The 27,212-nt window shown below is 44.5% G+C and overlaps 1 protein-coding gene across 1 annotated transcript in view; it reads left to right on the top strand.

Moving 5' to 3' along the window:
• The first annotated feature begins 408 nt into the window (after positions 1-408).
• The window catches only part of LOC143285655 (uncharacterized), a 26,995-nt gene continuing 191 nt past the window's right edge, over positions 409-27,212 (top strand). Inside the window, exons 1-13 of the mRNA XM_076593052.1 lie at positions 409-484; positions 4,465-4,680; positions 8,520-8,623; positions 9,946-10,075; positions 11,246-11,444; positions 12,271-12,394; positions 14,892-15,014; positions 15,439-15,564; positions 16,309-16,429; positions 19,087-19,152; positions 20,143-20,381; positions 21,255-21,493; positions 24,514-24,638. Coding sequence (XP_076449167.1) covers positions 409-484; positions 4,465-4,680; positions 8,520-8,623; positions 9,946-10,075; positions 11,246-11,444; positions 12,271-12,394; positions 14,892-15,014; positions 15,439-15,564; positions 16,309-16,429; positions 19,087-19,152; positions 20,143-20,381; positions 21,255-21,493; positions 24,514-24,638 — 1,888 coding nt within the window. The remainder of the gene's footprint in view (positions 485-4,464; positions 4,681-8,519; positions 8,624-9,945; positions 10,076-11,245; positions 11,445-12,270; positions 12,395-14,891; positions 15,015-15,438; positions 15,565-16,308; positions 16,430-19,086; positions 19,153-20,142; positions 20,382-21,254; positions 21,494-24,513; positions 24,639-27,212) is intronic.

Raw genomic sequence — 27,212 nt, 5'->3', positions numbered from 1 at the left:
TGTCCCTTGGGAAAGGCACTTTACTCCGATTCTCTTCACTCCACCCCGGTGTACATGGGTACCTGACTATGTCGGGGAAGGTTAGAAGGAAGGAAGGAAAGGATTGTGCCCTGCCTTCCTGTGCCAAGCCCTATAAACAGTGGACATGATGTTATGCCCTGATGGCCACAAAAGTAGATGAGACTTTTAACATTTTAACCTATTGAAAAGGGACACACAGGGAAAATGGCAGCATGCTCTACAGACCTGGCAATTACAGAACTGCTCATTAAACCCAACATAATTATTTGCGTATTTAAGCAATTATATTGATTTAAACAATCGGTCTGGCGCAACACAGGGCGTCACCATATTGGGCTTGACTCTATAGAAAGAATACAGAAAGATGTCAAGAAAAAATACAGAAAGATGTCATCTGTGGTCAAACGGATTGTGCTCAAAGCCAGCTACCAGGTTGTCTCTGCAGTCTCGGCTTACAACATCTGTGGGAAACGACGGATGTTCTGTGATTTAAACTGCGGGTCCATCACATTCATCGTTTTCTTACGCTGCAACAGTCAAATCATTGTCTCAGGAAAATGTGCTTTTTTCGGACATGAGAGAGTTGGCAAACACATTGTATTGTATTGTATTGTATTGTATTGTATTGTATTGTATTGTATTTCTCTTTTTGTCACAACAGATTTCTCTGTGTAAAATTCGGGCTGCTCTCCCCAGGGAGAGCGCGTCGCTACACTACAGCGCCACCCATTTTTTGTATTTTTTCCTGCGTGCAGTTATATTTGTTTTTCCTATCGAAGTGGATTTTTCTAGAATTTTGCCAGAAATAGCCCTTTTGTTGCCGTGGGTTCTTTTGCGTGCGCTAAGTGCATGCTGCACACGGGACCTGGGTTTATCGTCTCATACGAAAGACACATGGTCTGCATTCAGAACGGCTTTCAGAACTTTGATCTGAGCTGCTGACGTTTCACCTCTTCTTCTGTAAATTGGGTTCAAAATTATATGAACTAAACCAAAATCCTTTATAACAGTCCTTGCACAGTATCTATCTAGTTATTATTCATTCCTCATCCTTCTTCTTCTTCTTTTATTATTATTATTACTACTACTACTACTACTACTACTACTACTACTACTACCTTTTTCTATATTATAATTATTATTTATTTATTTATTTATATATTTATTTATTTATGTAAGCTTATCTATTATTTATCCCCCCCCTTTTTTTCTCTTTTTTTTTCTTTTTTCCTCAAGGCCTGACTAAGCGCGTTGGGTTACGCTGCTGGTCTGGCATCTGCTTGGCAGATGTGGTGTAGCGTATATGGTTTTGTCCGAACGCAGTGACGCCTCCTTGAGCTACTGAAACTGAAACTGAAACTTCTTCTTATTATTATTATTGTTATTATTAGTATTAGTATTAGTATTATTATCATTACTATTGAAAGTCCAAGCACAGTATCTTTAGCGAACTGGTTTCGATCTGCCTCGCAAATCAGGCAAAAGTGACAGTGAGTTTCCGAACCTGTGACGTCACAACCTTTCTGAAATCCATGACTACTCGAAATATCACTCCGATATTTTTTTTCTCAAGATACACATTTGTTCGCTATAAAACAAAATAGAAAGCATTGGCCGAGCCATAACTACCCCAAAATTTATTTGTGTAAGCCATAAAGCCAAGCCAAATCGTGCCTCCTTTAAGTGTTCAGGTGTCAGTCGAATCATTACTTTAAGCAGGCCATGACGAGCGCATCGCTTCTATGCATAAGTCAGGCATCTTCCGCACCCAGCCCCCACCCCCACCCTCGCCCTCTCCTCTTCCCTTTGTATTGTTGTTTAAGCAGATGCAATGTCGCGCACATGGATCAGCCCGCACGCTTTGGCACCTCCTTGAAACTGAAACTGAAACTTTCAGTCAGGTTTATCCGAGACCCTGTGCGAGCGGGGAGACAATACCCTGGAGGCCTAATCCTACCAACCGCGAGAAATACAACAGCAAACTTACCTGACAGCTTCAAACTGAGCAAGGCGTTCAGACTGTATGAAAAATTAGAGTCAGCAAGAACAGCATCACGGAGACACACACTTGATTCAATGTGGCGAATGAGCATTCTTACACACTTGATTCAATGTGGCGAATGAGCATTCTTACACACTTGATTCAATGTGGCGAATGAGCATTCTTACAGACAGCTCGGGAGTGGTTGAGATAAAATTTGAGACGATTATCGATTGTCTTGACGATGGCTTGAATATTAACGAGAATATCTTTCGGCCACACGAATACAAATGACAAAAAATGTCAGGAGAGAAGAGAGGGAGATGAATGCTTTTCAGCATAAATTAGATCATTCGGTGATTTCCTGATTAATTCATGAAATGTCTCTGTGCAATTATGGGGATGTTTCTCTTCTTTTTTTTCTCTTTTTTAAAGAATTATTTGTTGATCATACAGACCCTACATTTGAAACCCATAGTGTGATACAGGTTGAATATAAGAGAGACAAAAACAGTCTACTAAACAATTTAAAACTTATTGGGTTTCTAAATTGGATTACTTTTGTAATGCAAAGAACCTACCTTGCAACACACAACAATAAAACTAAGTTTAGTCGAAAATATATTCCTAAATAATTGCATACATTCACAACTGATACAAACATTTAAGTCAGCATTTCTTTTATTTCTAAACACTCTACGTTTCGGAACATACTTTCAGCACCATTTAACATATCAATTTTCAGTTGAAGTGAACTAGCAGTTCGATATGAAAAAGAATGTATATATGTCTGTGAACCAATAATTCTTTCAAAAACTCAAACGTTGCCAGCCCAGTTTCTAAAGAATCTCCAATAAACTCTGTACCAAGTTGTCCATGTCTAATGCCTTCAGAAATGTATCGACGGAATGAAACAGCTGCGGGCTTCAACTTTCTTCAAACTAGAATTACATGGAATATAGTCAGACATATTATCTCAAACATCGAATTGATGGTTCACATATTCATACTCACTGATTTCATGTCAATCAAAAGTAGATATCGATGTACAGCAGCTCTTTAGAGGATGGGCGAAAGAATAGCTCATCATATCAGTGTGTACAGAAAGAAAAGATCTGAGCACATCACTCCTCTTTTGCAACATCTCCACTGGCTCCCTGTCTCACACCGAATAAAGTACAAGATCAGCACTCTATGTTATAGATGTATTCACAAAACTGCCCCTTCCTATCTCTGCGGCTGCCTTCACCTCTACACTCCATCTCACTCACTACGATCGGCTTCGGATCCACTCTGTTTACGCATACCCAGATTCAAACACTCGACTGTTGGCCGCCGTTCTTTCTCTGTCTCTGGACCTTGCGATTGGAATGAACTTCCTTTTTCGCTTCGTCAAGTCTCCACACTCAGCTCTTTCAAGTCTGGCCTTAAAACCCACCTCTTCCCAAAATAGCCTCCCTTGCCTGCCTCTTCCTTGTCTTTAGTTTCTACAGTTTTAGAGTTATGCATGCGTGTGAATGACTGGTGCGAAAGTGCTTTGATTTGTCTCTGCACAAGATTCAGCGCTATATAAATACCATTATTATTATTATTGTTACAGTTCTCCACAATACCATTTATTTCAAATTCCGTACCCAAGTTCTACGCCCATAAAAAATGAATCGCCTGACGAAATGTGAGAAAGATATTGAACTTGCCCGGGGCTACGTCTTTGCCGGGATGCAAAATGTGAGGTGACACAGCCTAACTGCTACAACAGCTCTTCACAACGTCTCTGGGAGTGGTATACACACCGCTTTCTTCTCTCGATTGCTTTGCCAGTACTGCTGCACATCAGGTATTCTTTGTAACGGTTGGCTTTTTTTCGCTTCTTTATTTGTTTCTTTGTTACATAGGTTGCATATTGCTTAACTTAATTCTAGGACCATTTTTAATGCCGGGGTCAATTGAAAAAAATGCATCGGCAGGCGACTAAAAGTGCACGTAAATATCAGCTGTGGGCGAGAGAGTTATCTATATCAACATACAATATAAAATCCATTATTTCACGACCATTTCACAGTACACTTGTTGTTGTTATCATCGTCGTTGCTGCTGCTGCTGCTGTTTTGCGATTTAAAAACCTGTATTATTGTTTCTAGGACGGTTTTTATGGACTTTAAATTCATTAGTATTCTTGTTTGTGTGAACAGCAACAATGGTGCCATGAGGGCAGTGAACTCGTATCCACTGTGTCCAGGGCTCGACATAGGAAGGCGGGGCCCGATCTCCTCAAACGGGGCCTCGAACCCCGATGACCACTCAACACTGGATCAGAGGTTCAAACCCCTAAGAGATTCTGCCATAGTGCATCTTTTGTTACCGGAATAAAATGAATATATAAATGAATAAATATATAAATAAATACATAAATAAATAAAACCCATCCTTCTGTTTTTCATGCGTTGCATTTTCATTTTCAGACGCGCCGTTTTCAGAAATGACGTTGTTGGGGTGGAGCTCCATCCTTGGAGCGGTTCTTCTGACGTCACTTGTCCCCGTGGCCTTGACCTCATCTGGAGAGGTGAAGGTCACGCTGACCCGACTGGACACGATCTTTCTGCCGCCGGGCATTCTGGGACTCCGGGGGGTCAACGAGGTGGCCTTCGACGCTGAGGAGAAACTGTTTTACGTTGTCAGTGAGTGAGCTAAAGCAAAGACGCTGATGACCTTCAGCTTTCAGTAACGATACGACGGGCACAATTGCCGAGTGGTTAAAGCGTTGGACTTTCAGTCTGAGGGTCCTGGGTTCGACTATCGATAACGACGCCTGGGCCCGTATGCACGTCAAACCCGATTAGCTTATTCGCGTTTAGGGCTTAAACGCGGTTAGCTATTCGGAGCTTAAACGCGATTAGCCCCTCTCCGGTTTTGGTATGTACGTCGCCCTATTCGCGATTGAATAGCTCTCCGCGTTTACGGGGCAGGACACGGCGCGCTATTTATAGATTCTTTGGAAAACCGCGGTGCAGCAGGCATTGGTTTCGGTTTAGACATACCCTCCCTCGTGGAACTACCGCTGGTACGTGCTTCGTCGGTTTTCGTCAGTCCCAGTTTTTATTGTTTGTATTACTTGCCATGGAGAATTCAAAGCGCACTAGGAAGCCAAATTTCAGTGCTGATGAAATTCTAGTATTTCTGGAAGAGATGCAGGTGGAACGTGCGCTGTTATTCAGCAGTTTGAATCCGAGTGTAACCAACCCTCATCGGAGGTGAGTTGTGGGTTGACTTTGTTCTTTGATTCGTTAATCAGTGATAATTCATGGCGATGTCCTTCTATTCCAACTGCCCCGCCTGCATCGATCAACCATCATTGTTCCATTTAACCTGTTATTGTGTGTGTGTGTGTGTGTGTGTGTGTGTGTGTGTGTGTGTGTGTGTGTGTGTGTGTGTGTGTGTGTGTGTTAATCTTCAGTTTAACGTCTATTCACTGTAAAGTGATATTAGACCCAAAACAAAAAAACGAACAAAAATAATAAATAAATAAAAAAAATAATTAAAAAAAAATAATAATAATAATAAAGTTAGAAAAGTGTGTGTGTGTGTGTGTGTGTGTGTGTGTGTGTGTGTGTGTGTGTGTGTGTGTGTGTGTGTTAATCTTCAGTTTAACGTCTATTCACTGAAAAACAATGCCGCCATATTTATCCGCGTTTAGGCTCGCTATCTGACCCCCGAGGCACCGATAACTTTATCCGCGTTTAGCCCAGTCGGATAGATTATGCGTTCTGGCGTACATACCAAAATCTGCGGCCTATCCACCCGAATAGGCGCTATTCGCGGATAGCCCTCTATCCGGATCGACGTGCATACGGGCCCTGGTGGGTAAAGGGTGGAGATTTTTCCGATCTCCCAGGTCAACATATGTGCAGACCTGCTGGTTCCTGAACCCCCTTCGTGTGTAGACGCAAGCAGAAGATCAAATACTCACATTAAAGATCCTGTAATCCATGTCAGCGTTCGGTGGGTTATGAAAACAAGAACATACCCAACAAGCACACCTCCGAAAACGGAGTATGGCTGCATACGTGGCGGGGTAAAAGCGGTCATGCACGTAAAAGCCCATTCGTGTACATATGAGTGAACGTGGGAGTTGCAGCCCACGAACGAAGAAGTAAAAGTAGGGATACGGACATTCTAGTATTTTTCTTTGTGCGTGTCCAAAGAAAGGACCAAGGGAGACGGGAAGACACGGGGTGTGGGCTGCATGAGCGGACTTTGCTCATCGTAAAGAATGTTCCCAACTCCAAGGTCATTTCCTTAGGATGCTTAGGAACATTCTTAACTCTAAGCAAGCTTAGTACTGCAAAGATCGTCCCACGCAACCGGACCAAGGATAGGACAAGACAAGACTAAATGACAATAAAACAAGGATAGGACAAGTCAAGACTAAATGATGATAAAACAAGGATAGGACAAGACAAGACTAAATGATGATAAAACAAGGATAGGACAAGACAAGACTAAATGATGATAAAACAAGGATAGGACAAGACAGGACTAAATGATGATAAAACAAGGATAGGACAAGACCAGACTAAATGATGATAAAACAAGGATAGGACAAGACAAGACTAAATGATGATAAAACAAGGATAGGACAAGACAGGACTAAATGATAATAAAACGGAGGCACTTCTCATTCACGAAAAGCGATCATTCTGACTTGCCTAAGCCTTTATCTATCCTGGTAGGAACTTCAGACATACCTTTCTCAACATCTGCACGCAATTTAGGGTACATGCTTTCAGATGACATGACACTTGACATACACATTAACCACATTTGTAGGTCAGCATGTGTGTGCAACGCTCCGACAAATCAGCTCCATTCGGCAATATCTAACCACAGAAACCACAAAGATTTTGGTTTGTTCTTTCGCTCTATCTAGATTAAAAATTTTGATTATGGAAAAGCTCTTCTTGCTGGCTGCCCCAAACACTATGTTGACAAACCTCAAAAAGATCAAAACTCTGCAGCACGACTCACTCTCAAAGCTAAGAAACGTAAAAAAAAACAAAACATTTTTTAATTAAAAAAACCTCCCCTTCACTGGCTCTCCACTCAAGCACGAATACAATACAAACTCTCAGTCCTGTGTCACAATTTCTTCACATTCTTGTGCTGTCTGTCTTTCGGATCTACTTTCTGTCTAGTCACTGTCCAGACAACTCCGTTCTTCAAAATTTAAAGACAAGCGCACATTGTCTATTCCAAAGATTCGTACAAAAACTTATGGTGAACGTTCCTGGTCTTTTGTTTGCTCCTGAACAGTGGAACTGACTACCGTCACACCTCCGTTACATCCCAACACCCGCATTCGAGAGAGCACTCAAAACATATCTTTTTAACCTGTACTTTTCTCACTGATTTTATTGCTGCATGTGCTCTTTGTGTTGAGTTGTATACATTTGTGATGATTTTAGTGGGTTTTGTTGTTGTTGTTGTTTGTTTGTTTGTTTTTTGTTTTGTGTGTGTGTGTGTGTGTGTGTGTGTGTGTGTGTGTGTGTGTGTGTGTGTGTGTGTGAGTGTGTGTTTTGTGGGGGTTTTTTCCGTGATGCCTGGTTCCCTGGTATTTATCTTATTCTATTCTATTTTTGACAATGATGAATGTGATGTGCTCTGCTTTGCTGTGATTTGCACCTGCGTGATTTGGGCCTGTGATGGTGCCTGTGTTGATTTACATATTTCTATGCCACTTAGTCTTTCATAGGTATATTTAGCCAATATCATGTGTAATTTGGGCCTGTGATGGTGCCTGTATTGATTTACATATTTCTATGCCACTTAGTCTTTCATAGGTATATTTAGCCAATATCATGTGTAATTTGGGCCTGTGATGGTGCCTGTGTTGATTTACATATTTCTATGCCACTTCGTCTTTCATAGGTATATTTAGCCAATATCATGTGTAATTTGGGCCTGTGATGGTGCCTGTGTTGATTTACATATTTCTATGCCACTTCGTCTTTCATAGGTATATTTAGCCAATATCATGTGTAATTTGGGCCTGTGATGGTGCCTGTGTTGATTTACATATTTCTATGCCACTTAGTCTTTCATAGGTATATTTAGCCAATATCATGTGTAATTTGGGCCTGTGATGGTGCCTGTATTGATTTACATATTTCTATGCCACTTAGTCTTTCATAGGTATATTTAGCCAATATCATGTGAGACTGTGTTGACTTTGTACATATCTGACTTCAGTTAGTCTTAAATGTTTATATTTATTGTAAAGCGCGGTGTGTTGTTGTTGTTGTTTGTTATACATGTTGTTTGCCGAATGTTACTGTTCTGCCTATAATCTGCAGTTCAGTTCAGTTCAGTTACACATGGCGTCGTCATTGTCACTGCGTTCGGACAATCTGCATGTATCGCTTACAAACCTAACCACACTTAATCAATATCTCATACTGAGATCATAGCACCATGTCCGGTTGACCATCTGACCACTGACCCTCACATGGCTGGGTGGCAGGCGAGCGGCTGATCAACGTCGTCAGCGCCAGTGATCCGCAGAATCTGACCGTGCTGGCCAGCATCCAGTATCCAGTGCCGGGCTCACAGGGCTTGACCATCAAGGTCAGATGTTCTATGTGTGTGGGGGTGGGGGGGGGGGGGAGGGTAGGAGGGGGGGGGCAGGGGGGGCTGGGGTTGAGGGGAGGGAGTGGGGGGTGGAGGAGTGTTGTGTGTGTGTGTGTGTGTGTGTGTGTGTGTGTGTGTTGTGTTTCTATGTGTGTGTGTGTTAGTGTGTGTGTGTGTGTGTGTGTGTGTGTGTGTGTGTGTGTGTGTGTGTGTGTGTGTGTGTGTGTGTGTGTGTGTGTGTGTGTGTGTTGTATTGTATTGTATTTATTGTATTGTATTGAATTGTATTACTCTTTTTGTCACAACAGATTTCTCTGTGTGAAATTCGGATTGCTCTGCCCAGGGAGAGCGCGTCGCTACAGTAGAGTGCCACCTTTTTTTCTTTTTTTTCTTTTTTTTGTGTATTTTTTCCTGCCTGCAGTTTTTCTTTTTGCTTTTCCAATCGAAGTGGATTTTTCTACAGATTTCTGCCGGGGACAACCCTTTCGTCGCCATGGGTTCTTTTACGTGCGCTAAGTGCATGCTGCACATGGGACCTCGGTTTATCGTCTCATCCGAATGACTAGCGTCCAGACCACCACTCAAGGTCTAGTGGAGGAGAAGAAAATACTCTGTGTGTGTGTGTGTGTGTGTGTGTGTGTGTGTGTGTGAGTGTGTGTATGTGTGTGTGTGTGTGAGTTGCGTGTTTGTCTTGTGTGTGTGTGTGTGTGTGTGTGTGTGTGTGTGTGTGTGTGTGTGTGTGTGTGTGAGTGTGTGTGTATGTGTGTGTGTGTGTGAGAGAGAGAGAGAGAGAGAGAGAGAGAGAGAGAGAGAGAGAGAGAGAGTCTGTGTATGGCTCTTCCTGTCTCTAAGTCTCCTCCTGCCCGTATCTCTGTCTGTGTGTCTGTCTGTGTATCTCTGCCTCTCCCCCCCCCCCACCCTGTGTGTGTGACTCTCCCCTTGTCTCTGTCTGAATCTCTCTCAGCCTGCCTCTGTCTCTCTATCTCTTTTTTCTTATGCTTCTTACCCCTCTGTCTTTCCCTCACCTCTGTCTCTGTCTCTCTCTCTCTGTCTCTCTCTCTCTCTCCAATCCCTATCTTTCTGTCCCTCCACCCTCCATCCTCTCCCCTTCTCCCTCTGTCTCCCACCTCCCAGCTAATACACACACACATGTTCCAACCCCCTAGCCCCCACCAACCCCCCCTCCCTCCCCCACATACCCAGATCTTTGGGAACCGGGTGTCAACCCTCTCTCCTCCCTCTGCTTCCCACCTCCCAGCTAATTACTCACACATCTTCTAACCCCCTCCCCCTGCCCCCCACCCCCTCCACATACCCAGATCTGTGGGGACCGGGTGTACGTGGGAGCAGACACGTCTCCCCGGGTCAGTCCTCGCAGAGGGGTGGTCTTCATCTTCAGCAGGTTTGACCGGCAGTCCGGCACCTTGCCTCTCCTCAGCACTATTGACTGTGAGTGCACCTGGTTGAAAGTACCAAGGTTTCTTTCGCTGTTCTTGTTGATGTTGTTGTTGTTGTTTCTTCTTTTTCTATTATTATTATTGTACTTGTATTTGTATTTTTTCTTTTTATCACAACAGATTTCTCTGTGTGAAATTCGGGCTGCTTTCCCCAGGGAGAGCGCGTCGCTACACTACAGCGCCACCCATTTTTTTGTATTTTTTCCTGCGTGCAGTTTTATTTGTTTTTCCTATCAAAGTGGATTTTTCTACAGAATTTTGCCAGGAACAACCCTTTTGTTACCGTGGGTTCTTTTACGTGCGCTAAGTGCATGCTGCACACGGGACCACGATTTATCGTCTCATCCGAATGACTAGCGTCCAGACCACCACTCAAGGTCTAATGGAGGGGGAGAAAATATCGCTGGCTGAGCCGTGAATTGAACCAGCGCGCTCAGATTCTCTCGCTTCCTAGGCGGACGTGTTGCCTCTGGGTCCTCACTCCAATTGTTGTTATTATTATTATTATTATTATTATTATTATTATTATTATTATTATTATTATTATCATGATCATCATCATTATCTTTTTCTTCTTCTCCTTCTTCTTCTTCTTCGTCTATAATCATTATCATGATTCTTGTTGTTGTTTCTTCTTCTTCGTCTTCTCCTGCTCCTCCTCCTCTTCCTTTTGATCATCATCATCATAATCATTATCTTCTTCATGATTATCATCATCGTCATCGTTGTCAAAATCATTATCATCATTATTATCATCAGCACCACTACCACCATCATAATCACCACCATTATCACCATCACTACCATCGGTACCAACGCCGCCACCACCACCATTATTACCATCACCGTCACCTTCATAAAAAAATCTCCATCACCACATCACTATCACCATAATAATTATCATAATCGCCATCACCACGATCATCATCATCACCATCACCATCACCATCACCATCATCCTCATCATCACCATTATTATCAACATCACCCTTATCATAATCACCATAACCTCCACCATTATGACCACCATCACCTTCATTATCATCACCATCACCACCATCAACACCATCACCAACACCGTCATCACAGCAAACACACGACATTATACAAACATCTACCCCGGGTACCATACACCCGCCTCCTGTTGTTTATTTTCTTCCAGACGGCCCGTTCACGTACCCGCGGAACCTGCAGCTGTCCCCTGATTGTCAGGAGATGCTGGTGGCTCTGGAGAACTTCCCGGACTTTACCACCATCCCCAACAAGACCGTGGACCTTCCGGGGGAGGTCAGCCTGGTCACCAACCCGGGAAGCAGGTACCGCAAGGGCAGGAACATGAACTTCCGGGCCTTCGACGACCAGTGAGTGCGACCTGCCCTTCTTTGGCTGGTGGCTGGTTGATTTGGTCATCATATTGCTGACTGCTTGGCGTGTTGCCCCTGCCGTGTTCATCAATAGCGACACGATCATGGGTTCTTCTTGTTGTTGTTGTTGTTGTTTAAAGGGGGGTTGACCTTGGGACAACCAGTGTGATGTTGCTAACCCGTACTTAATACCGCAAAGGGACCATTTCACATTTCTGATTGTCCGTCAGTTCTTAAAACCTGTTGAAGAGAACCGAAAATAACGTGAAATTGTCAGAAATAGCAACGTAAGAAATGCCAGTTCATCCTTGCCTCACTCGATCCACACAAATTATTGTTATTTATTTATTTATTTATTTATTTATTTATTCATTCATTCATTTACCTATCTATTTATTTGTTTCTTTGTTTTTATATAATTTGTTTATCTATTTCTTCATTCATTTACTCATTCATTCGTTTACACATTAAATTTTATTATTTGGATTTCTTTTTATCACAACAGATTTCTCTGTGTGAAATTCGGGCTGCTCTCCCCAGGGAGAGCGCGTCGCTATACTACAGCGCCACCCATTTTTTGTATTTTTTGCCTGCGTGCAGTTTCATTCGTTTTTCCTGTCCTATTATGCATGCAAACCCATGTATGTATGTATATATGTATGTGTGCATGTATGTATGTATGTATGTATGTATGCATATGTATATGTATGTATGCATATGTGAATGTATGGATGGATGGATGGATGGAGGTATGAATGATTCATTGATTCATTGATTCGTGGATTCACTGATTGATTGATTGGTTTACTGATCGTCGGAACAGACTTGAAGAGCTGAGAAAGCAAGGCGTTCGTTTCGTGGAAAGCAACAACAGATTCAGCGACGACATCGAAATCTCCTTCATCGTTCGCAGCATTGACCAGAAGAAGGCCTACCTCATCCTGCAGGTCCGTTGGCAGTGTGCCGTGTATAGGTGTGTGGGAGGGAGGAGTGTTTACTTGTGGGGAGGGTAGTGCTTGGGGGCAAGGCAGAGGAGTATCAATTTACACATACATATAAGAATCTAATAATAACTGAGAAAAATAAAAGGAAACTAAAAATAAATAAATAAAAAAAACCTAACAAACAAACAAACAAACAAAAAACCCCAAAACACACACGCTCATTCGTTGGGAAAAAAAGAGAATGGAAAGAAAGGATAATATATTCGAATGTAAAGACAATACTCGGTCGAAAATGCAGAATATTACTTTCCATTTCTGCATTCATATAGTCATTACATAAGGTGAAATCAACCAAACACAACAGCAACAAGAACAATAAGAACACATTACCACATACACATTACATTGTTCTGGTAGAACGTGTAAAATAAGTTAGGCCATCTTTTATACGCTTAACGAAATGAACACTTAAAATGTGTTTCAGTTATTAGAAGCAGTCAATCAATACCCGATTCTAACGTTGCTGAGTCTTGAGCGTCTTTTTGCAATTCTTGTCTTTTCATGTGTGTTTTGTTCCTAGAAGGCCTTCATGTAATCCATACACAGTGCAAACATTAAAGGAGACAGGATTTCTCCCTGCTGGACTCCAACAATGGTTTGAAAGAATAATTTGTATTCAGCATCTACGATCACACAGGTTTCAAGTTTGAATTTGTTTCAAGTAGCACATAAAATATTTCCATTAATGCTATATGTCAGCAATATTTGCCATAAATGTGCACTCTCTCAGCAGTATCGAACGCTTGTGAATAATCCGGGCATGTACAATATAAACGTTTCTTCTTGTGCAACACAATATCAGCTATTCCTTGAATATTAAACCAATTGTAAAGAGAAGAGTTACTCGATCAAATTTTTCGGTTTCTCATTGAGTACATGAGTGGCGAGATGCAAAAAAAAACAGTTGTTGCTTACCTAATTTGCCTTCTGAAAATAAGGTTTTCACTTCGCGATTTTCACACACACACACACACACACACACACACACACACACACACACACACACACACACACACAAAAAAAAAAAACCACATGACGCTTCGCCCTGTGTTGACTCAGTCATGCGATCAATATTCCGGCATTCTATCTATTCATTTCAAAGTATCGTTCAATCTTCCCATCCCTATGTTTATATTCCGCTCACACAAATGACAATGGTGGGTGTCAAAACCACGCGTTGAATAATGAATCAAACTTTGCAGGATGAGAGAGACGATTGGGCTATCAATATCCATAATTATAAGAGATTTACGATGATAACAGTATAGAGAATGAAAAGGAAAATGCAATGTATAAGCGCGCAGATGTGTAGAGTACATGTGTGCGTGTGGGTGTGTGTGTGTGTGGGGGGGGGGGGGGGGTTGCGTGCGTGCGTGCGTGTGTGTGATGTGTACGTACGTATTGTCATAGTTTATTCACGTATACGTGTAGCATTAAAAGAAGATTATGTCTGTATACATTATCGATCATTATTTCTTAAATGAATATTGCTAATAATGCGGATCGATTTCGCCATCGTAAAGATTTCCTGCAGTTTGCATATAATTAGGCTTTTTTTTTCTTTTCTTTTTTTTGTGCCCATCCCAGAGGTGCAATGTTGTTTTAAACAAGATGACTGGAAAGAACTGAATTTTTCCTATTTTTATGCCTAATTTGGTGTCAACTGACAGGTATTTGCAGAGAAAATGTCAATGTTAAAGTTTACCACGGACACACACACACACACACACACACACACACACAGACAACCGAACACCGGGTTAAAACATAGACTCACTTTGTTTACACAAGTGAGTCAAAAATGCTACAGCTGATGCTGCTGATAATGACGATGATGATGATACTATTACTACTACTACTTCTACAAAGACGACAACGACGGCTGCTGCTGCTATTACCACTACTACTATTACGACGACGACTACTACTATAACTACTACGACGACGACGACGGCGACTGCTGCTACTACTACTACTGCTGCTACTGATACTGCTGCTGCTGCTACTACTACTACTGATGCTGCTGCTGTTGCTACTACTACTATACTACTACAACTACTGTTACTGCTGCTGTTGCTACTACTACTATACTACTACAACTACTGATACTGCTGCTGTTGCTACTACTACTATACTACTACAACTGCTGATACTGCTGCTGCTGCTATTACTACTACTGATGCTGCTGCTACTACTACTACTATACTACTACAACTACTGATACTGCTGCTGTTGCTACTACTACTATACTACTACAACTACTGATACTGCTGCTGTTGCTACTACTACTATACTACTACAACTGCTGATACTGCTGCTGCTGCTACTACTATTACGACTACTACTACTGATGCTGATGCTACTACTACTACTGCAACTGGCACAACTAGTAGCAGGCAGCAGATAAGCAGTGTCCATGTGGCTGGTGGCGGTCATTCAGGAAACGAACGCCGTGGGAGTTCTGAACCTGGAGACGGGGCAGCTGGACAGCATCCTGGGGCTGGGCGTGAAGAACTGGTCCCACTTCCTCATGGACACTTCCGACAGAGATGGGGGTCAGTGTGTGGGGGGTCGAGGGAGGGGGAGAAAGGGGGGTGTGGTGTGGGCGGGGTGGGGGTGAAGAACTGGTCCCACTTCCTCATGGACACTTCCGACAGAGATGGGGGTCAGTGTGTGGGGGGTCGAGGGAGGGGGAGAAAGGGGGGTGTGGTGTGGGCGGGGTGGGGGTGAAGAACTGGTCCCACTTCCTCATGGACACTTCCGACAGAGATGGGGGTCAGTGTGTGGGGGGTCGAGGGAGGGGGAGAAAGGGGGGTATGGTGTGGGCGGGGTGGGCGTGAAGAACTGGTCCCACTTCCTCATGGACACTTCCGACAGAGATGGGGGTCAGTGTGTGGGGGGTCGAGGGAGGGGGAGAAAGGGGGGTATGGTGTGGGCGGGGTGGGGGTGAAGAACTGGTCCCACTTCCTCATGGACACTTCCGACAGAGATGGGGGTCAGTGTGTGGGGGGTCGAGGGAGGGGGAGAAAGGGGGGTATGGTGTGGGCGGGGTGGGCGTGAAGAACTGGTCCCACTTCCTCATGGACACTTCCGACAGAGATGGGGGTCAGTGTGTGGGGGGTCGAGGGAGGGGGAGAAAGGGGGGTGTGGTGTGGGCGGGGTGGGGGTGAAGAACTGGTCCCACTTCCTCATGGACACTTCCGACAGAGATGGGGGTCAGTGTGTGGGGGGTCGAGGGAGGGGGAGAAAGGGGGGTGTGGTGTGGGCGGGGGTGGGGGTGAAGAACTGGTCCCACTTCCTCATGGACACTTCCGACAGAGATGGGGGTCAGTGTGTGGGGGGTCGAGGGAGGGGGAGAAAGGGGGGTGTGGTGTGGGCGGGGTGGGGGTGAAGAACTGGTCCCACTTACTGATGGACACTTGTGGGGGTCAGTGTGGGTTGGGGGGGAGGAGGAGGCGGGGGTGGGAGTTAGGGAGGTTGTGTGTGTGTGTGTGCGTGCGTGCGTGTGCGTGTGCGCGTGCATGTGCGTGTGCGTGTGTGTGGTTGTTCTTTAGTTTAACGTCTTTTCACTATAAATGATATTATACATGGGTTGTCTCTACCCCCCTCTCTCTCCCTCTCTCTCCCTCCTTCCCTCCCTCCTTCTCTCTCTCCACTTCTCTCTCCCCCTCTCTCTCCCTCCCTCTCCCCTTCCTCTCTCTCTCTCTCCCTCCCTCCCTCTCTACCCCCTCTCTCTCCCTCTCCCCCCTCTCTCTCCCCCTGTGTGTGTGTGTGTGTGTGTGTGTGTGTGTGTGTGTGTGTGTGTGTGTGTGCCAGGCATCAGACTGGACAGGTACCCGGTGTTTTCCTACTACCAGCCTGACCGCGTGGTGGCGGTGGAGTGGCAGGGGGAGGAGTACCTGCTCTTTGCCGATGAGGGTCAGGCCCAGCTCCTCAGCCCTTCCACCACGGAGCAAGTCCGAGGCAAAGACATCCTCGGTGAGAGACGTCCAGGGTTGTCTTCTTCTTTTTCTTCTTCTTCTTCTTCTTCTTCTGTGTTCCCAAGGTTCTGCTGTCAGATGGCCAGTCCGCGGTTCTCCGCAGTGCAGCAGGTGGTCCCCAGAGCTTCTCGTGGAGTTCCACCACATAGGTTTTCCTCCTCAGTGCACCAAACGTTGGGAAGAACTGTGCAGCAAGTGCTCTGCAGGCTTTAGTTAAAGGAACACGAAAACCAAACTACGAGAGTCACTTGGCTTTAAAGGGACACGAAAAGCAAATCCGAAAAGGACATATTCCTCAGTTATTCTGATTTAAACGGGCATGAAAGGCAAATCCGAAAGTTGTTCGGCTTTAAAAGGATACGAAAAGCAAATCCGAAAAGGGCATATTCCACAGTTATTCTGATTTAAACGGGCATGAAAGGCAAATCCGAAAGTTGTTCGGCTTTAAAATGACGTGAAAGGCGAATGAGAAAGGGAACATGAAAGACAAATCCTAAAGTCTTTCGGAATTAAAGGATACTAAGGGCAAATCCGAAACCTGTTCAGTTTTAAATGAACATCAAAGGCAAATCCGAGTCATTCGCGTTTTAAGTGTCAAGAAAGGCAAATCCAAAAATCAATCTGCTTTGAGGTGTTTAAGGATCATCAAAGGCAAATCCGAAAGTTTTTAAAATCCGAAAGTTATCAATTCTGCCGCGGGGACACCTTTGCTTTTTATCTAATGAAAAACCACAATCCTATTCAACAGCAGCAACAATACAGTTTGCTCTTGAGTATGCAACCACACATTCCTGAACAGGTACAGAACTACCTAACCCTGACCTAAAGACACGCGGCCTCTGAATTTGACTCGAAGTGGTCTTCTGATATATGACATGCTGTGTGAACATCAATTTAAGTAACATGAGATCATTACGAACTATTTTGCACTGCACGTACAGACACATCTAACACAGAGGCAGTCACTATGTCCCATTATCATGATGATAGAAACTGTCCAATACCTTCTTCTAGGCTTTCCCAAGATGGTGTTCTATACTGAACACGAATCTCACCAGTCTTGGCACTTGACTGGCCACGGATCGTCCAGAATTTTTTCAAAACAGGACACACACACACACACACACACACACACACACACACACACACACACACACACACACACACACACACACACACACACACACACACACACACACACACACACACACACACATACAAAGAAAGAGCGAGGTACGGGGGATTGAAAGAGGGAGACTTTGAGAGAGACAGGCAGACAGACAGACAGAAACATAGGAACGGAGAAGATACATTGACAGACACAGAAACAATGAGAGCTATTCCAGACACAGAGCCCACTGTCTGTTGGAACACTGGAAAATCAACTATTCGTGTATCAAGCTTTTAAAGTCAAGTGTTTCGTTGCTTGAGTCAAGACACTTGCAGGTCATGATTCATGCCTCGACAAATAACGGGATACGAATCTTCTCATGTGAATGTACTGCACAAAACCAAAACAAGTACATACACACTTATTATCAACACCCTTGCCAATAACTAAATGATCATCATTCATCTGTCCGTTCTAGCTTTAACATACACACTCCGAAGATTGTGCAGGGTTTGTAAAAAGTTAAGGATCACTTGAGAACGGGAACATTTTTTCTTCCTGGGTGCCCAGTGAAACTAATGATGCTGAATATTTTTCAAAGCGAGGTGTATGCATGTAATGAGAAACACTCATGACCAGAAGCGCTTTCTTGCAGGTGCACTTCCATTCTTTAGAATAAACCTATAAAAAAAATTTAAAAAATGCACTGAATAATTGTTAAAATTCTGGCTGACACAACGATTTTTCCAACGCATTTTTCAAGCTGTTCACTGTGCACGCGTGTCTGACACAGTCGTTTATGGGTTTAATGAGAAGTTTGTGGGTTCAGCAAGATGTTTGTGGATTTAATTAGGTGTGTGTGGGTTCAGCGAGATGTTTGTGGGTTTAATTAGGTGTGTGTGGGTTCAGCGAGATGTTTGTGGGTTCCGCGAGATGTTTGTGGGTTCAGCGAGATGTTTGTGGGTTTAATTAGGTGTGTGGGGGTTCAATGAGATGTTTGTGGGTTCAGCGAGATGTTTGTGGGTTCAATGAGATGTTTGTGGGTTCAGCGAGATGTTTCTGGATTCAATGAGATGTTTGTGGGTATAATGAGGTGTTTGTGGATCCAATGAGATGTTTGTGGGTTTAATGAGGTGTTTGTGGGTTTGATTAGATGTTTGTGGGTTAACTTAGATGTTTGTGGGTTCTATGAGATGTTTGTGGGTTTAATGAGATGTTTGTGGGTTTAATTAGGTGTTTGTGGGTTTAATGAGATGTTTGTGGGTTTAATGAGATGTTTGTGGGTTTAGTGAGATGTCTGTAGGTTTAAAGAGATATTTGTGGATTCGATGATATTCGTAGCTTTAATGAGATGTTTGTGGGTTTAGTGAGATGTTTCTGGGGTTCTATGAGACGTTTGTGGTGGGAAATAAGCAGCCTGATTAATTCACGTTTTCCGTAGATTTGTTTCCTTGCATTTTTATGAAAATCTAAGTGTGTGTATTTTTAGGCATCTTATTAGAAACATAAAAAAGAAGGATCAGACCTGTGTTGCATGTCTGCAGCTGAGGAACTTGCCGACAGCGTGCCACAGTCCCTTCGAGACCAGCTGCAGGACGACGGCAAACTGGGTGAGTCCTGCCTCCTGTCAGCGTCAGCATTAGGTGCTGTCCGTGTCACGTGCTTTACATGGACATGGTATGTTTGGTGTGGACCACTCTTGGTGTGTAGTATCGTATATCACCGTCTCTGTCTCAGCTCTGCATATATCTATCCCCTCCCCCCTCCCTCTTTCTCAACCCCATGGGTGGGTGTGGGTGTGTGCTATTATCTGGTTGTGGTTTTCCGCAATTTATTAAGACTTCTTGCTATATTTATCTTTATTGTTATATTTATCTTTATTCTTATCAGTCTATTATAATCAATGTGCAATATAGTAGGCTATGCTTATAATTGCATTCAAAATAATGTATCTTAATTCTTTCTGTTTTTACATTGAGAATACCACTTATTACCTGCAGTGTGCGGATGTATGTATGAAACGGTGTATGTGATATTTTTTACATTTGTGTCTTCGTAATATTCGTAAAAGCTGTTGTTGATTTTTACAGTTATGGTCGCCATGTTGTTTACTTGTCTATGTTGTGATAATGCATCTGACCAAATTTCTCCAGTTGGAGACAATACAGTTATTCTTATTCTTATTATTCTTATCCTCACCCTTTTACCTTTGGTGTGTGTGTGTGTGCGTGTGCGTGTCCGCGCGTGCGCCCCATTTGTCTATGTTCAACAAATTACTTTCAGTTGTTCTCTCTTTTTTTTCTTTTTTTTTTTTTTTTCTTTTTTTTTTGTGTTCAAGTCGGCGTCGTGGCAGAATTGGTTAGGCGTTGGACATGTGGTCCAGTGTTCACCAGTGATCAGGGTTCGAATCCTCGTTTCGGCATGGTGCTGTGTCCTCATGAACGGCAGTTTACTCACTCCATCCAGATGTGAATGGGAAGCTGACTTTGTTCAGGGAAGGAGATGGTTGGACCTTGGCCTGCCTTCCAGTGCCGAGCCCCAGACACAGTAGATATGGAATCGCTGCCATGGGACCCTTAACATGTATCTCTTTTGTCCAGGACGGCTCCTGTTTTCCTCTGTGGATGGACGGAACGAAGAAGGGAAGTATGAACAGTTGTTCCACTTCGGGGGTCGCGGCTGTTCAATCCGCAGGGCGGAGGACATGAGTCTGGTGTTCGACACCGGGGGAGACTTTGAGACCCTCACCGCCCAGCTCCGACCTGACATCTTCAACTCCATTGTTCGGAGAACCTCCCAGAGCATCCTGGACTTCTTCGATACCCGCTCACCTTTTAGGGTACAGCACAACACAATACGATGCGATACAATACAATACAATACAATACAATACAATAAACATAACACAACACAGCACAGTAAGAACATTAAGCACAGTGCAGTGCAGTACAATGCGATACGATACGATGCTATGCGACACAACACAACAAAAGCCAAGCCAAACCAAACCACGTTTATACGCATGCATCTTGACTATTTGTGTGTGTGTGTGTGTGTGTGTGTGTGTGTGTGTGTGTGTGTGTGTGTGTGTGTGTGTGTGTGTGTGTGTGTGCTTGTTTGCATGTGCGCGCGCGCATGTTTGCTTCTTTTTGGCTGTTTTGGTAAAGCGCCAAGAACCCTGTTTAGAAACCATATGTTCTATCAGTTATTATCGTCAGTATGATGACGATGATGATTTTATTAATTTCATCATTATCACCATCATCAGTGCCAACAACAACGTGAGAGCTGTGTTATTAATGGTTTCTCCATTGCAATGGGAAATCATTTACAGCTTAATCTTTTGTGAAGGCTATGGCTCTCAAAAGTGGAGGCAAAATTGCACTGGCTCTTACTGCTCCAGCTTTGGGGGCTAGTTGACCGAGGGAACCATCCCAACGCCGACTGTCCTGAAACCCTCTTGGCCGAGAGAGTGGGGATGTAACTTGGGCAAGACACTCTCCACTATAATCAGATTCTAGCCCAGATGATAGTCCGAACAGCAGTTGGTTCCTCTGCTGTTCTGATGGTCATTGTCGGACACAACTATAATAATTATATATATGTATATATGTATATATATATATATATATATATATATATATATATATATATATATATATATATATATAATCATCATCATCATCAGTAGAAACTGACCACACCCCCACAGGGACCAGAGCCGGAAGGGATGACTGCAGGGTACGTGGGAGACACACTGCTCTTCTTCTGCGGGATGGAGAGGATCGGGCAGATCTTCGTCTACAGCGTGGACAAGGACATCAGGCGTCCCAAGTTCCAGACGCTGTATCTGGAGGGGGTGCCACTCAACTCCTCGCGCACCGCGCAGGACCTCTTTGACGACAAGCTGTTGTTCGACGTGGACCCTGAAGAGATCCGGTACGTTGTGGTGTGTGTGGTGTGTGTGGTGTGTGTGGTGTGTGGTGTGTGGTGTGTGTGGTGTGTGGTGTGTGTGGTGTGTAGGGTGTGTGTGTGTGTGGTGTGTGGTGTGTGTGGGTGTGTGTGTGGTGTGTGTGGTGTGTGTGGTGGTGGTGTGGTGTGTGTGGTGTGTGTGGGGGTGTGTGGTGTGTGTGGTGTGTGTGGTGTGTAGGGGGTGTGTGGTGTGTGTGGTGTGTAGGGGGTGTGTGTGGTGTGTGTGGTGTGTGTGGTGTGTAGGGGGTGTGTGGTGTGTGTGGTGTGTAGGGTGTGTGTGGTGTGTGTGGTGTGTGTGGTGTGTAGGGGGTGTGTGGTGTGTGTGGTGTGTACAGAACAATGTGTGTGGTGTGTGTGGTGTGTGTGGTGTGTAGGGGGTGTGTGGTGTGTGTGGTGTGTAGGGGTGTGTGTGGTGTGTGTGGTGTGTGTGGTGTGTAGGGGTGTGTGGTGTGTGTGGTGTGTGTGGTGTGTAGGGGGTGTGTGGTGTGTGTGGTGTGTAGGGGTGTGTGTGGTGTGTGTGGTGTGTAGGGGTGTGTAGGGGTGTGTGGTGTGTGTGGTGTGTAGGGGGTGTGTGTGGTGTGTGTGGTGTGTAGGGGGTGTGTGGTGTGTGTGGTGTGTAGGGGGTGTGTGGTGTGTGTGGTGTGTGTGGTGTGTAGGGGTGTGTGGTGTGTGTGGTGTGTAGGGGTGTGTCGTGTGTGTGGTGTGTAGGGGGTGTGTGGTGTGTGTGGTGTGTGTGGTGTGTAGGGGGTGTGTGGTGTGTGTGGTGTGTAGGGGGTGTGTATGGGGTGTGTGGTGTGTGTGGTGTGTAGGGGGTGTGTGGTGTGTGTGGTGTGTGTGGTGTGTGTGGTGTGTAGGGGGTGTGTGGTGTGTGTGGTGTGTAGGGGGTGTGTGGTGTGTGTGGTGTGTGTGGTGTGTAGGGGGTGTGTGGTGTGTGTGGTGTGTAGGGGGTGTGTGTGGTGTGTGTGGTGTGTGTGGTGTGTAGGGGGTGTGTGGTGTGTGTGGTGTGTAGGGGGTGTGTGGTGTGTGTGGTGTGTGTGGTGTGTAGGGGGTGTGTGGTGTGTGTGGTGTGTACGGTGTGTGTGGTGTGTGTGGTGTGTAGGGGGGGTGTGGTGTGTGTGGTGTGTGTGGTGTGTAGGGGGTGTGTGGTGTGTGTGGTGTGTAGGGGGTGTGTGTGGTGTGTGTGGTGTGTGTGGTGTGTAGGGGGTGTGTAGGGGGTGTGTGGTGTGTGTGGTGTGTGTGGTGTGTGGTGTGTGTGGTGTGTGTGGTGTGTAGGGGGTGTGTGGTATGTGTGGTGTGTGTGGTGTGTGTGGTGTGTGGTGTGTGTGGTGTGTGTGGTGTGTAGGGGGTGTGTGGTGTGTGTGGTGTGTGTGGTGTGTAGGGGGTGTGTGGTATGTGTGGTGTGTGTGGTGTGTAGGGGGTGTGTGGTGTGTGTGGTGTGTGTGGTGTGTGTGGTGTGTAGGGGGTGTGTGGTGTGTGTGTGTGTGGTGTGTGTGGTGTGTGTGGTGTGTAGGGGGTGTGTGGTGTGTGTGGTGTGTGTGGTGTGTAGGGGGTGTGTGGTATGTGTGGTGTGTGTGGTGTGTAGGGGGTGTGTGGTGTGTGTGGTGTGTGTGGTGTGTAGGGGGTGTGTGGTATGTGTGGTGTGTGTGGTGTGTAGGGGGTGTGTGGTGTGTGTGGTGTGTGTGGTGTGTAGGGGGTGTGTGGTATGTGTGGTGTGTGTGGTGTGTGGTGTGTGTGGTGTGTGGTGTGTGTGGTGTGTGTGGTGTGTAGGGGTGTGTGGTGTGTGTGGTGTGTGTGGTGTGTAGGGGGTGTGTGGTATGTGTGGTGTGTGTGGTGTGTAGGGGGTGTGTGGTGTGTGTGGTGTGTGTGGTGTGTAGGGGGTGTGTGGTATGTGTGGTGTGTGTGGTGTGTGGTGTGTGTGGTGTGTGTGGTGTGTAGGGGGTGTGTGGTATGTGTGGTGTGTGTGGTGTGTAGGGGGTGTGTGGTATGTGTTGTGTGTGTGGTGTGTAGGGGGTGTGTGGTGTGTGTGGTGTGTGTGGTGTGTAGGGGGTGTGTGTGGTGTGTGGTGTGTGGTGTGTGTGGTGTGTGTGGTGTGTAGGGGGTGTGTGGTGTGTGTGGTGTGTAGGGTGTGTGTGGTGTGTGGTATGTGTGGTGTGTGTGGTGTGTAGGGTGTGTGTGGTGTGTACGGTGTGTGGTGTGTGTGGTGTGTGTGGTATGTGTGGTGTGTACGGTGTGTGGTGTGTGTGGTGTGTAGGGGGTGTGTGGTGTGTGTGGTGTGTGTGGTGTGTAGGGGGTGTGTGGTGTGTGTGGTGTGTACGGTGTGTGTGGTGTGTGTGGTGTGTGGTGTGTGTGGTGTGTGCGGTGTGTAGGGGGTGTGTGTGGTGTGTGTGGTGTGTGTGGTGTGTAGGGGGTGTGTGGTGTGTGTGGTGTGTGTGGTGTGTAGGGGGTGTGTGGTATGTGTGGTGTGTGTGGTGTGGTGTGTGGTGTGTGTGGTGTGTGTGGTGTGTGTGGTGTGTGTGGTGTGTAGGGGGTGGATCGCCTTTGGTACTGCTCACGATTTCGCGATGCGAATGCGCAAAATCCATGATGGCCGCGAAACTCTCTAGCGATCTTCTTTTTCTTCCTCCTTACAATGGTCAACGGTCGTTGCTGACCTTTGTTTATTCCGCCATGTAGGCAGCCGTACTCCGTTTTCGGGGGGGGGGGGGTGCGGGGTAGGGGGGGGGGTGCATGCTGGGTATATTCTTGTTTCCACAACTCATCGAACGCTGACATGGATCACAGGATCTTTACCGTGTGTATAACATTTTCTGCATGTTTATACACACGAAGGGGGTTCAGGCACAAGCAGGTCTGCACATATGTTGACCTGGGATATCAGAAAAATCTCCACCCTTTACCCACGAGGCACCGTTACCGAGATTCGAACCCGGGACCTTGAGATCAAAAGTCCAACGCTTTAACCACTGGGCTATTGCACATGTCTGTTACGTGTGGTGCAGATTCTACGAACCGGGTGTGGTGGCGGAGTACGCCGTGCTGGCCATTGGAGGAGGGCTGACCAACACTCTGTCTCTCGTCCGGGTGGATGTCACACACACCCCGCAGGAATATGTTCCCCCGCCAGGTCTGTACCCCCCGGTGTATTTAACCTTAGCTCAGTGTAAGGTTTGATAGAATCGTATGTTGATCGACCCCCGTTTGATCGATTTTATTTTTTGATCAGTTGAGCCCTGAGTGTGTGTTTTTGTTTGTTTTTGTTTTTTTACCTTGATTTCCCATTAATATGTTACATATGTTGGGGCGGGGGATGCAACAAATTAAAGTGTTCGACCAATGTCTCTCCCAACCTCATTTCATGTGTGATGTAAGCGTGCGTTATGTTCGTGTTTTCTCTCTCATACACCACACATACTCTTCAAGTTAAAAGTACAAAATGAGACCACTTCAAGGTTGATAGTGTTTTGCCAACACTAATTTTTTTTTTTTTCCATAAACAAAACAATACATAGATATTTGTCCGCATACTAATTTTCAGTCCTCATCAAATCTTTAATAACATATACATATTTCTATAGATCAATACTCAACAGTGTATATTCATACACTCCACAACAAGATTCATCTATCAAACACCATCACTCCTCCAATCAAAACAGAGCCTCAAAAAATAACTTTTTCTTCTCTTGATCGGCTTCTTTTCCAAGTTCACACCCACCAAAAAAAAGAATATATATATATATATATATATATATATATATATATATATATATATATTCAACAAAAACTAAAGTATGTTTTTATTCCCATTCTCGCTGTTTCTCAAAGACATATTCTCAGCTCCACTATCAAATACCATATCCACATCAACTCATTGCTTCCTTCACTCTCTACATTTCTCACACCATACTCATTAGGGATTATTTCACCAATCTGCATCCAACACACTCAACTTAATGTCCTCTGTTTCCAAAATTAGCAGGTAGTTATAAAGTCTCTCTTCATTTTTCAATGTCTTCTACAATGGAAGACATTTTATATGGCTTTCATATCATATCATTAATGCCCTCTGCCAAGCAGGTACGTTTAAAGGCTTTCTGTTCACATTTGAGTGCCCTCTACAAAGCAGGTAATTTTACAAGGCTCGTTATTTCTCACTGCCCTCTTCCTGACGAAGAATGAAGGCAGACCAGGGACTCACACATCAGCGTTCAGCTCACCAGTGGCCCAACCGCCAGAATTAAGCCCGTGTAAGGCTCTCCGCTGGAAACATATTTACAACCATAAGTTTCCCACGAACTGGAAATAAATTATCTTCACTAAGTTTCTGCTCCCAGTCAACTTCAACCTGTTTTGTGACGAAGCAAAATTTTGTCACTGACAAGGACACAACCCTCTACAACGGCGAAAAACACCACACGACCAACAACTCCAACGTGATTTCCAAAGCACATTCACAATATTTCTTCAACTAAACCCAATACCAAAAAGCTGAAATATTCTTTAATTCAACCGAAACATATTCGCAATACCTCTTCGACCAAAACCAATGTCAAAAAGCTGAAATATTCTTCAATTCAACCGACCAATCTCCATTGTAAAAGCAGACGACATTTTTCATGTAACTTTCAATATCCAAAGAAGTAAACAACCTGGCCTCACCTACAAAAATGCACCAGGTAACTGATTGAGTCGCTTTTGGAGCGGGGTGTTCCCATCTCTCCAGAGTTGGGAACCGACTGACCATCCGAAATATCAAATTGACAAACAACTCACTGCCAAAATAAAACTCAAGGGGACTGAACTCTCGGTTAAAAAATAATTCCTCTCTATTCCACAGATTCATAGCAACTCTAAAACGCCTTCGTCACGTGTCTAATTTTATTCATTCAGTTTCGTTGTATATTGTTTTATTTTTGCTTTGCTTTGTTTTATTTTACTTTGTCTTCTTTACTATATTTTATTTACTTTATTATCTGTTTGAATTTAATTGCGTTTCCTTTTTCCTCTGCTCTATGTGGATTCCTTTTCTTGTTGCTTTCTTTTCGCCTCAGTGATTTATTGTGTTAGTTATGTTTTGTTGTTGTGTGTTTGTTTGTTCATTATTTCATTTCATGTTATTTTGACTTGACACCATTTCACTTGATTTGATTATTCATTTGATGTTTTGAAAATTCTGTTCCCTTTTCCCCGTCATTTCACTTAAATTGATTTTATTATTACCATCTGTTGTTGTTGTTTTCCATTCTTTTCTTTTCCCCGTCATTTCACTGAGTTTGATTTTATTAATTCATTTAAATGCTTTCTTTCCTGTCCCTTCAGTGCTCTTAATGTGACTCCATTATTTGCTTCCATGTTCCTTTCTCCTCTTTCTCTTCGCTGAGCATGATTTGGTTTGGATGGTTATTTCACTCTTCTTCTTCTTCTTCTTCTTCTTCTTCTTCTTCTTCTTCTTCTTCTTCTTCTTCGGTCAAACACGTAAAATGTTACAAAATGTTACATGTCTGTCTGAGTGTGTATGTATGCGTACCTGAAATCTGATCGAATGACACAGGAAACGAATAAATAAGCGCCCAATGGCAGCCGTCAGTCGGCTCTACCCAGGTAGGCAGATTGTTGTACAAATGACCCCGTGTTTGTAAAGCGCTTAGAGCTTGGTCTCCGACCGAGGATAGGCGCTGTATAAGTATCCACATCATTC

This window comes from Babylonia areolata, chromosome 9 (genome assembly GCF_041734735.1).
Source record: "Babylonia areolata isolate BAREFJ2019XMU chromosome 9, ASM4173473v1, whole genome shotgun sequence".
In the NCBI taxonomy this organism is placed as follows: Eukaryota; Metazoa; Mollusca; class Gastropoda; order Neogastropoda; family Buccinidae; genus Babylonia; species Babylonia areolata.
This window is presented reverse-complemented; position numbering and strand designations above follow the sequence as displayed.